Source organism: Anser anser (genome assembly GCF_964211835.1).
Source record: "Anser anser genome assembly, chromosome: 11".
Taxonomy (NCBI): Eukaryota; Metazoa; Chordata; class Aves; order Anseriformes; family Anatidae; genus Anser; species Anser anser.
The window spans coordinates 5097223-5109382 of NC_139732.1; the positions used below are offsets into that span (position 1 = coordinate 5097223).

A 12160-nucleotide genomic window follows, 5' to 3' on the forward strand; every position below is an offset into this window, starting at 1 on the left:
GAGACAGACTGATAAAAAATTAAGCTGTTTTATCTGGTATATAGTGGATTATCTTTGATAGATAGATAAGAGGGAACAAGTTGACAAGTAATAAATGCCTGTTGGTGTTAATGTATGAAACAGATGGAAAACAGATTTTTGTTAAGCTGATTCTGTAAAGCGTAGCAAAGGAATTTGAATGTGAAAATAAACTTGCAATTCCGTAGTGACACAGAATCACATATTAGAGCGTATTAACATGTGATTTATTTGTGTATTCATAGGAGGGATTTATCCTACATACAGTTATTGGAAACCCCGGGAACAGAAGTCTTAAAGATTCTAGCTTTTATTTTGTTAGATTGAGATAGGTTCTATAAATGTTTTCAAAACATGAATTAACTCAATGGTTTTCAGTTACAATGGGGTGAGGATTTTAAAATTAATGTTCAGCTGCAATGGCATGATGTCAAATAATGTAAAATCAGCTCATCTTTCAGTCTGACATAGATTATAAATGTGTTTTGGCAAGCAGTCCATAGATTTGAGCAATCTTAGGGCTCATACATAAACTTTGAAGGAAGGACATCTAAATATAAATAGATCTTCCTGGATGATCAGTCTCTGTATCTATTCACAGTAAAATGCAGTCAGCCACTCAGTAGAAAGTTTCAGTATAGCCATAAGAATTTAGTGGTTCCACTTCAAGATGTAATTTGCTCTTGACTTCTCAAATATAGGTACTGATTTTTTTTAAAGTTATGCTGTTAGTAAGTAGCACTTTAGTGAAAAGATTATACTTAAATAGTTCAGAAATACAAATTTTATTATGATCTTTGATACTAAAAAAAATCTATTTAAGGACTAAATTGATTCGAGAATAAGGAAAGTATTTTTTCGTCAAGTATCAGGAGATGGGCTGCTAATAAACAGAATTCTCTGTACCAAGTAAAAACAAAACAGAATATATTTTAATGACTTAAACATTCTGCAAAGCGTTCACATGACAGGTGCTTTTTCTTGTAAGTCAATGACAGGTCTTTCCATAACTTTTCTTTTTACTGGTTTAATAAGAATAGAAAGTAATTCCTATCATACACCACTATAATTTGTATGTACAATGAAGGTCATAAATTCTACTCTGGACAAGAGAATTTCATGCTTTTTAAGGACAGATTAGTATGTCTGTGATCACTGAAACACTTCAGTCATTTCCAGCATGAAGGCTGAATTCCCACTGTCGTCATATCTGCAAACGTAGGCATCTCCTTACAGAACTTCTAGAATCACGGTTCTTGTTCACTTACTTTCATGTCAGCTGTAGATTTACTTTTACAACTTTTATCGAGAAGAAATAGTTCACATTAAATGGTTTTATGTCTAAACTATAGAAGATAAAAATTAACTGTTTTGGTATTTATAAGTCATGTCATTGACCATTTCCTGGTCAGCGTGTATATAGGGAATGTATCTTTGCTTTCTTTGCTTACATGCATTCAGGGCTAACAGAAGGTATTGGGGATATGGGTAAAAATGAGTGCAAAATCAGAATGCTCCTAGAAAGGTATGGATTTTTGCCACAATATGGGTTGGGTTTGCTACTACTGAAATACTGGAACTCTCCTTTTTCAGAGTTTTCACTCTGTACTGGGAAACGGGCCTGTGTTAACTAGACAGGAGTATCTCAACTTTATGCTACAAACTAAAAAGTGCTGGGCCTGGGGATATTGGAAAAGGTTGCTTACAAGACGTAGCTGGTTAAGGGAGTTCACCTAGCTGCTCTAGGGTAGCAGAAAAGCAGCTGTGTTCTGACCATGTCACCAGGAAGTTGCAACAGAGATGAAAATATTATTTAGGCCATTCCAGAATTCTTCAGTAGAGTTTTTCCCCTTTTCTCCACAGACTTGCACTCTGCAGGGTTGCTGTTTGTTTTATTATTACAGGTTTAGTGTTCAAAGACAATATAACTTAGGAAAGAATAGGGACCATAATATTTTATCACATGGACAAATATACCTTATAAAGGAAACTTAATCATGCAAACCTAGCACTTACCAGAGTTATATGAACAAGAAGGACTCATGTAAAACTATGTATTTCTTGTTGAAAGAATCTGGAACTAAGTCTGAAGCAAATAACATTCTGTTCCATACAGGTAATGATGAGAGATTTATTACTGAAATCAATGAGAAGTAAATGAAATATGTCAATAAATGTTTTAATTAAATATACTAAAAAAATCAGGTCAAAATTAACTAGCTTTTTTTAACACCTGCATGAAGTGCATCTAAAAAAAAAAAAAAAAAGCCCACTTCTGTTGTTTCAAACTGAAATCTGTTCTGGGATAAGCACAAAAACTGAGACCAGGGTATAACCTTAGGGGTCTGATCTGTGACCTTCTGCCTAAGTTCTTTTAGATACACGGCAGGCTTAATTTTGAAGTTGTGAAGTGTTGAGGATAATCAATTCCCTCCCTCCCCCACCCTCCCAATTTCTTATATTTTGTACGATTTTGCATTTCTTTTTACGTTTTATAAACATTTGATTTTTTTTTCCATTCAATGAAAAATCAGTTTGTTATAGCTGTTGTTCATCTATTTTTAAGAGAAGAGGCTTCAGTTGCTGAGGTCATATACTAATTTTTGTACTGTAGTCAGCCCAACAAACATCTCACTGTAAATACGGTTTTATATACATTTCCAAATAAAGGCTATAACTAGTGCAAGCTGGTAGGTCACATTTAGTAAAAGGTTTCTTGTGAAGAAAATATCAGAATAAATCCAAACAAACCAGGGAATAAAATGTAGGCTAACGCAGAAGTCATATTAAGTATGCTTGGCAAATTGCGGTATACATGGCAGCAACTGCATGTTATTCGGAGCTGCTAAAACGGACAGTGAAACAAGCCTGTTGTACGGGTGCTAGATTTTGATTTAATAAATAGTCTATACAGTATCAAACTATATAAAAAGTCTAAAAAACACAATGAGAATTATTGTATTTGAAAAAACTGTTCTATATTGTAAAAATGTTAAAATTAGGTCCAAACCACCATTAAAAAAGGTATGAAATGTGCAATTTTTCAAGTGGCAACAAGGGGCATGAGAAAGGTTCCATAAAGGTTAACAAGAGTTGTTTGATTTCTCCTTGTTTCCCTGGTGATCACACATGTCAGAGCAATCCTGTTCAGGCAAGTAGGACACGAGCTAAAAGTATCATCACTGATTTCAGTAGGGAAGATTGGCTGCATAAGGACTAAAAGGCTATTTTGAGAGAAATGTACAGTACAGTCTATTCATGTAAATACTTGGAAAACACAGGAACAGAATTATTTTCTAACTACAGAGCGGTGAAATCAGTGTAGCCACATGGATTTATAATACATGGCAGAATCTTTTAGAATCCTAAGCCTTCTTGAAAGCAAACAGTTTGAAGTCTGCATCTAGAATAACATGAGCGCTTGTGTTTAACCGCAAGCTGCGAGGGTCACATTCCCAAATGTACTAAAATTAATAAACCTCAATATCTTTTAAAAAGGCAGTAACCCCTTACACTTATTTCTCACAAAGCATAGAGTGAGGAACTGATAATTAAAGGCAATATAAATGGCAGGCAAGATGAAACAGATGGCTGTAATGTAACTCTTGAGTCTTAACTGGCACTTAACACTAACTCTTTCAATCTGACAAATACAATAAGACACCTATGTTGACATATACGTGGTGCACTTAACTACTTTTATTTATGTAACTGAGGTATTAAAATTGTCTTGAAAAGCAGACATCTAAATAAGAGAAAATGATGTGAAGAGAAGGGTAGTAGTCACTGTTTTTGCTGATCAATGACAGTGGTGGTTGTTGTTGCTGTCTTTCCCCCCAACATCCTTAACTTCCAATTTCCATGCAAAGTCTGGCTTGTTGCTCCACCGGACAGGTAGCTTGGGAGGATGGGAGGAAGTCCACTGTTCTTCAGCAGAAATTAGTTATGAAGACTTTCTTTCTTTCCTTTTTTTTTCTTTTCAAATGAAGTATAATAAGCTAAAAGTGTGTGCATCTCACACGCTGCATATAATACACTTTTAATATATACACTGTCCTTATACACAAGCATCCTCTATGTACACTGATAACACCTTAACTAGGAAATTAAAAGTCAATAGATAACGAACCTTGTGCTGTATCTTCTCTTCCTCTAACATAGATTTCACATGGAATTTCCTCCATCACCCTGTCTTCTATGACTTGCTCGGGGCAGTCATGCGCTTGTTTGAAAGTGTAGCTACTTTTCTTGAATGTGCTATTAAATGTTTTCATTGGCTGAGGTTGTGCAAAATCATTGCGGAAGGGAAGTTCCATGGAGCTGAGGTTTGTCCTGCTTTGTTTTATATTGGAGGCTTGAGAGCCACAGTGGTGGTCATGAATGCACCTGGAAGCTGTTGAAGAGCGCCTCATTTTCTGATAGTTTTCAAGTTCTTCTGATAAATCTGCCAAATCTGCAGAAATCTCTTTGTCCCTCAGTGAAAACAGTTCATAATGCGGAGGATCAAATACTTCCTGGAAACCGGTTTTATTGAAAGCAGTCTTGCAAGCCATAACTTTTTTGCGAGGTTGCTTTACTTGTACTAGAATTGAAATGATAAGAAGAACTAAAACTATCCCTGATGTGATACCAATGATTGTTCCATGTGTTCTGGTGATTTGTTCAAACAATCCAGCTTTTTTCCTTTCTGCAAAGAAAAAAATGGGGATTATGAGAGTTCTTACTTTTCATATTTTGGACTGTATATTAGAACAAAGCAAGCTGCATTGTGATTGCCACGTAAGTGCTGTGCTATTAATGAAATGAATTCATGGTACTAGAGACTAGACCTGTATGATTTGTCATATTAGATCTGTGCATTTATTCAGCAAGTCTAATTCCCCATCTTCATTAGTGATGGTAATAACTCAGTTAGGGAAAGAGTGTGGGGAAAGGGGGAGCAAAAAACCTCAACCAACCTAAATAATATGGCACTTTTGGGTAGTACTTCATATGGAAACACACAAGATGGCAGCATCAGTACAAGATGGTTTTCCATACTTAAAATTCTTTTTTGGAGATTCAAATTTTCCAGTTAGGTTTCTGTTCTGTAAAAATACTTCATTTAGAGGACTGCAAGATTTCTCCAGTGATAGACTCTGCAACATTTGCTAGCGAGGGGAAAAAGCATTTAAGACTGTAGAAAAAAATGTTGCCTAAATGTTGCACATTTTCAGCTATCAGGCTCCTGGCATCTGGATATGTCTGTTATACACTTAGGTACTCCACACACAGTGCATGGAGAGAGTTGCATACCACCTTATGCAATGTAAAACAACCCATATACTAAACAGAGTCCTGAGGAATTGACTAATAATTCATGTCTGAAATACCGTTTTGCTTCAGAGCTTAGCCTATTTATTCTGAGTAACATTTATTGCTTTAATATGAATGAGCCTATCTCCCCTTGTCCTACCCAGTTTGGCTCTTGTTAGCACACTTCTGTGGGAGATACAAATTTCAATGCTATGGTAGTTCTCTCATCTGTATCTAGGTTTCTTAATTCTTGGAAGATTTTTTTTCATCAAGAAGGTCTTAATCAAAAGATGATGTCTTCCCCAGTCTCTTAAAAGAAATTGCATGTGACTGATTCTTTTTTTTAAACTATTTATTTGTATGACCCACTGGCCTTAGGCGTAAGGTAGGCTGCAACATAATCAGGTTTAGGCAGTCACTGACATGGGCTAAATGAGAACTCTAGGTGCCTCTGGGAACTGAGCACAATTGAGAAGCCTTCTTTTCAAAGATAAAATTGTTCTTTTGGTTTCATCCGTCTCCTTAAGACTGCCTTAGCTGACAAGATGGACCCAATTTTCAACTATCCTTTAATTATGTGCTGTGCAACTACTGAAGCAGCGTTTAAATTATATCCAACATAAAACATGGTAGATTATTCAGCATCAGATGTACAAATATTGGGAAAGACGGTTTCTTATCTAATGATATAGTTTTCATAAAATTTTGTTTCTGAAATACTGTAGTGCATTAGTGAAGTGTAGACTCTACGTGAGGTTCTAGAAAAGCACTTAGAGATGGGAAGTAGATCCAGCAATTGCACTTAATAGGGAACACAGAATATTATTAAAGCTAAGGATTATTTAGAGGAAACTTACTTATCCATTGAAAACTTAACAGTTATGGATCATGATTTTTAGCTGGAAAACTTGCATAATACGTAACACATCTATAATGCACCTTCCCTTAGAGTGTATTAGAGCAGTGTGATTTTTTTACAATGCTTGTCCAAAATAAAATTCCAAAATAGCTTTTGAGTACAGAAATCAAACTTTAGTCTTTTGGTAAATAATAATAATAACAAAACACTATTTTATTTCAAGGTTTTTCTTAGAGAAAGTTTTGACCCTTCCTACAGTTAAGAGTTTCTCTTTGAAACTGAGTACATATTTTAATCTTTCAGGTTTTTTTTTTCAGACCTACTTATGCCATTCAATTTGTCAGATGAGCACAAGTTCTTGTTTTGCTTCTTTAGCAAGAAAAAAAAAGACCTTAAACTGTTTTTGTTTCAACTCTGAAAATTCGCTTAGTGTTGAAACACAGATAAATATATCTGTGCTTGAGTAGAATAGTAATTTCTTCAAATCATGAGAACTTTCTGTACAAAGCCTGATATTGAAATGACTTGTTGTAGTTGTGACAGTTTAAACAATACTTCTCTGCCCCGGGTTCTAGAAGCAGTGTTTTACATGTCTCTATTTTCCATAAGTGATGACTTCTTCACATCCTACCAATCCCTCCTTCCTCCCACTACTTGTTACACCACATGCAGCAGGTGCATGTACTCTGAGATGGTCTCACTGATTAAGAACTTAAAATAAAAACAAATATTTTAAATTTGCATTTATCTCTGGAGACTGCTGCTTCTACTTTAGAGTGGAAAAAGACTGTGCTCGAAGGACTGTCTTTTTCCAGCTGTATCATTTTTTTCCTAATAAAAGGCATTACTTGTCCCTACAACTTGCTTCATTTAAAATTTAGAAATGGATATGATGGAGCCTGGCAACTACTACATTCTTTTTCCTATTAAGCTATTATTTTTTTAAAATGAAAAGTTCATGCTGAAGAGGAAGAGATTTACTTATAAAGCAGGTAGATCAATCTTTAGTATGCTTACATGCCTCCTGAGTTTAAATAAAAAATTTGGAACACCGTTCTGAGATTAGGAGAATAGCTGTCTTCAGCATATTTCCAGGAAAGGACATTTCAGGACTTTCTTGAAAGGCAACTGAGCAGCCTGGGTTATAAAGGCTATACTTTGCACTATATTCACCTCTGCAGTGATTTTCATCCCAAGGGTATGCACAGTTTTGAATGCCATTGCAGACTAAAGAATTATTGATGCACATGTTGCTATGGCAGAAGTAAGTGTTGCCTGAGCAGGGAGCTGCAGTAGAGAAGAGGAAGAAAATGTTAGGAATTTTCAGTAAGTCATACATTGCACGACAAAAGAAAAAAAAAAGATAGTAAATTCCTGTTACTTTTAACATGCGTATTTGTTCTTTTCTCTTTACAGTTTCAAACTGAAACAATTCTTATGCACATCAGTAATTAACAGATTATTTACTCTGTGGTTGGTTGGTTGTTTTCCTGTGTATTTATCAATGCTACAAACAAAACTTTCTTGTTCAAAACAGGTAGTAGAAAGACAGTCACACAACACAAATAATGGAAGAAGGCTTTAATACTTGTCTTTAAAAGCTTAACACTTAAATCACGTTCACCATCAATTATAAATTTATTCAGTCTGCTGTATATCTGCTGTGTAAATGGCTGTGAAACAGCTACTGAACATCTGCATTTTGGAGCCCATTAATATCTTAAGACAAATCAGATTTCAGCTTGTGGAGGACTGTTTCAGTAACTGCAAGAGATTTCAGTAACTGGAGGCATCTAAGTCATTCCTGTTTGTGAATCAAAGCTCTTAGATCCTCCTATCAGAACTAATGCAAGGATTAAGAGAGTAAAGTCCATCTTTTTATCTATCTGTCTATATATAGCTGGAAATTTGAAGAAATACTTTAACTAGAAAGTTGCTCTAAAGATTTTTTGCATCAATGTTTGTTATAGCTCCTTGATGTTAGAAAAATACTTATAGAACATCCTGAAAAATAATATATATATTTTAAATAGTATACTTGGGGAATTCTCTATGACTTAAGGGTACTAGACAAGAATTTATTTTTTTTTCTGTCTCAGCAATGTGTTATTTTTATCACAGAAGTGTCTGTTATTAGTGTAATCAATTATATATTAAATAGCACAGATGTTGTGATAGACATTCTATTACTTGGTTTCATAGAAAGAATTTATTCTTGAGTAGTCTGGATTCTCTGAAACCGACAGCAAAACCCAAAGGGTACAAGTAGAGGAGGGTGACAAGTCCTGAATACCTCATGTTTCTCACTTATTCCTTCTGTTAGGCTTCAGACTCAGTGACAAAAATAGGAGTCATGCCTAAAGAAGAAAAGAAAATTCAAGCCTTTAATTTTGAAATTGCATGTCCTGACCCAATTATGCATGTCTTCCCATTTCTTACTGCACTCAATTTTCGTAATCTCCACTCATTCATTTTAATCTTTTGTATTACCTTCATGTTAATTTTAACCCCTGACAACCTGGCAAGAAGACCCATATAGGAAGCTTGCTTTAACTGTAGTGCAAGCACTGTAGTACTTCTTCCTCTAACATACTACAGAATTTATTTAGAAGGTATTTTGGAAGAGTTTATCTCCATAACTTTAGTATTTTAAAATGTCATAGTGAGGAAGATAAATGTAATGATTACTGAATTGAACTGAGAATTTAATTGTTTGGAAAGTAGATTCAGAAAATGAAGGACATTGCTTTAAAGTATTATCAATGCTTAGAAAGTTATAGCTCATGCCAATTATAGCAGTTATGAATGAGACGTTAGCGTTACAATAAGGAAGTCATTCTTGAGCCATCCGCTTACATTCTGGGATGGAATAAACTCGCTTGGTAGATATGGGGAGAATGGTGGATGTTGTATATCCTGACTTCAGTGAGGTTTTCAAAACTGTGTCCCATAACAGCCTTGTAGAGAAACTGATGAATTACAAGCTATGTAGGAGGACAGTGAGGTGGACTGAAAACTGACTCAACTGAGAGGCATAAAGGAATGTGATCAGAGGCAGAAAGTCCAGCTGGAGGCAGTCAATAGTGGTGTTCCCCAGAGTTTGATACTGATCTTATTTATCCTTTATATACAATAACTTTAAAAAGCTGTGTATGTAATAGTCTACACCATCTATTAAAATATCTGAGACAAAGGAAGATCTATGAAATTGGTGTCCAGAGCAGCTGTCAGGAATCCATGTGTATTTGTTAGTGTTTCAGTACGGATCTGCATGGAGTTGTAGTTCTTTTGGAGGCATAGAGGAAGGATTATGATGCAAGACACATTCCTTTTCTTATTCCCGTATTTTTTCAATTTGTATCTTTTTGGATGATGCATTCTGCTGCTGCCTCTCCATCCCCCAGCACATTCTCTATTTTACATTCCTGTGTAGCTTCTTTAATGTTTTTTAGGGATGGCTTTTGAGCAAAGTCCATGAACAGGTCCATGAAAATGGGACAAATTGACTTCATTTTCCTTTGTTTGTTATATGGGGAGTACAAAGTCTGACTACCAGTCACAGTGATTGATTGGTTCCAGTCCAGGACTTCAAGGACATAGCTGGACTCCTCTCATAACAGCTGCCTAAAACTTGCACAGTGTTCACAGTGTTCTTTATATATAGCATTATTCATGTATTGAATCAAGCCAGAAATCAAATACATTGATTTTTAATGTTGTTAGCTGAATTACTTAGTCAAATTTGCAAGCAGCACTAAGGTATGTGTTAGGTGACTGTCATGCACAATTAGCTCATTTATGTAAATTTTTCAGAAATATTGATTGTTTTCACGGTTGGCTTCTTATAATTACAAATCATTAATAAGGTAGAAGAGAAAAATAGGTTAGAGATTTGAAGAGAAGATAAACCCAGATTCACTATTTTCAGTTTGAAAACATGATTATCACTAGACTATTCAAAAATACAGGAAACGCTTAGTTTTCAGGAACATACTTTTGAATTACCCTATCCAAGACAGACAGTATCTCAAGTTAGAAGATAAATAAGAATAACTGCACAACTTTGCAGACTTTCTTCTGGCAAGGACTTTTGAATTCCTTTAAAATTCTAACTTTGGAAAGTTATTCAGCTCTAGAAGTGGTTACTGTTTCAGCGTCTTGTACTTCATCCCTCCCCTGCCCCATAATATTTAAAATATACAGGGATAATTTCCCCTGGCAAAGTTCGTAGCATTTTTGAGATAGTGCAATTAATTCCAGCTTTCATCACTAATATTAATAATTGTATTGAAGTAAAAGGTACTGGAAAAGCTGTTACAAATTTGATAAGCAGGTTGTGCTTAAAACATACTTAAATTCACAATAAAGTTTGTTAAATGCCTACTCTAGGTTAAACAATAGACTAGTTTCTGAAATGTTCTTTCTACTGGTTCTTACTACCATGTACACAAAGCAGGCAATAAGACAGTTACCTTCAATTGCTGTTACTTTATAAAGGCTGTTGTGCAGAAACTATCTTTCATTCTGTGTTAAACTTTCCTGTTCAATGGAGCTGAACATCAAACTACCTGTTACCTGTAACTTGAATTTTTTTGCAAGATGGTGACCAGGATCCATTTCAGAACTTTCTACAGACATGTTACTTCTGTCAAAAACAGTTACGTCTTTGGCAGCAAATGTGTACTACTTACTCTCCAAGCAGAGCTTTCTGAAAACCTTTAGCACAAGCATAGGTCTGCTCTCCTGAAGTGGCAGACATATTTTATTCAGTTCTCTGCGTATATCTCAGAACCGCTGTGCACTTCCAAACTCAGTTTACTTCTGTGCTGAAGATGACACTTCTTTGCAGTTCCACATTCTGCAATGTGGGCCATGTTGTCCTTTGTAAATATGTGAGGCAACCAAATTCAGTTAAGTTCAGAGAGAAAGTGCTTAGAAGAAAATCTCACAGAATGCTTTCCAGAAGCATCTTAATTTACAATGAGAATAATGACTATCTCTAAGGCAGGCTATGGAATCCAAACAGAAGCCCAGACAGCATTTGTAGCTCTGCTTTTAATATAGCCTTCTTAATAAATTTGAATTCAACTGCCTTATTCGTGGCTGTGTAACACAACTGGGCTTTGCTGAGGGAGCACACATGGGGTTGTTTTAGAGCCACGTACAGTGGAGAAAGGAGGCAGCAGCTTAGGTGTGGCAGGAGCAGGGGTACCTTCAGATCTGCAGTCGAAGGTAGGGCTGTGGATAGGAAGAATATCCAGACTCAGCAGGGTCACAAGTGTTTTCCTAGCCTTGTGACTGTCCAGCGTGGGCTTGAGGAGAGCCTATCGTGGTGTCTGGCAGGGAAGCAGAAGTTGGGTGCTAACGGGATAGCACACTTCAGTCTCACTGCTGTCTTCTAAGTAAGTCTGTGCACCTTTGTAGAAATAATTGAGAAGGACCTACCCTAAGGTTGTATTATTCTTGAATTCAAAGGAAAAATAAGTCTTTTAATAAAGGAGGAAAGCCATTCTTCAGGAACCATGCTCATAACTGTAATAAAGCAAGTATTTAACTTACCTACTTGTATGTGAAGGAAACAGTATAAGTTCCTGCTGCACAAGACATAGCTAATGGCTTTTCCTAAAATACCTGAAGTACCGTGATACCAGAATAGGCACTTGAAAATGTACTTACGATCCACAAATGAAGTGAACAGCATCCGGAACCTGCTTAGTCTACTGCCTTCATCTGCCCACATTCGTACCACGCCAGTCCCAGTCTGCAGCATGACATCATTTGCTACAGTGCTGCAAAACTTTGCCTTCAGGTTTTCAATAGAACTACTTCCATCATAGACAGCAACAAAATTTCTTTTGCATTCATTGGAATGCTCCATTTGATAGTCCAGAAATCGTAAATAAATCTGTTATAAAACAGAAATGAATATATCCAGGAAAAGTAATATAGAGAAGACAGTTTTTGATTTTTAGACTTGAATAAGATGTT

At 35.8% G+C, this 12160-nt stretch overlaps 2 protein-coding genes across 10 annotated transcripts in view; one reads left to right on the forward strand and one right to left on the reverse strand.

Annotated features, from left to right (window-relative positions):
- LOC310905659 (uncharacterized protein) overlaps positions 1 to 12160 on the forward strand; it is a gene marked incomplete at its 5' end in the record, with an annotated part of 135646 nt that overhangs the window by 28102 nt on the left and 95384 nt on the right. The window lies entirely within an intron of this gene.
- The window catches only part of NETO2 (neuropilin and tolloid like 2), a 32812-nt gene continuing 21525 nt past the window's right edge, over positions 874 to 12160 (reverse strand). Inside the window, exons 7-11 of one of the 4 annotated variants that reach the window (XM_083852226.1) lie at positions 11849 to 12077; positions 7346 to 7459; positions 4148 to 4705; positions 2035 to 2155; positions 883 to 1317 (exon numbers count right to left, since the gene is read on the reverse strand). In XM_083852226.1, the coding sequence (XP_083708352.1) occupies positions 2040 to 2155; positions 4148 to 4705; positions 7346 to 7459; positions 11849 to 12077 (1017 nt within the window). In that variant the 3' untranslated portion in view covers positions 883 to 1317; positions 2035 to 2039. Of the gene's footprint in view, positions 2156 to 3703; positions 4706 to 7345; positions 7460 to 11848; positions 12078 to 12160 lie in introns of those variants that run through there. The other 3 variants (XM_083852225.1, XM_083852228.1, XM_083852227.1) reach the window with 3 other exon arrangements.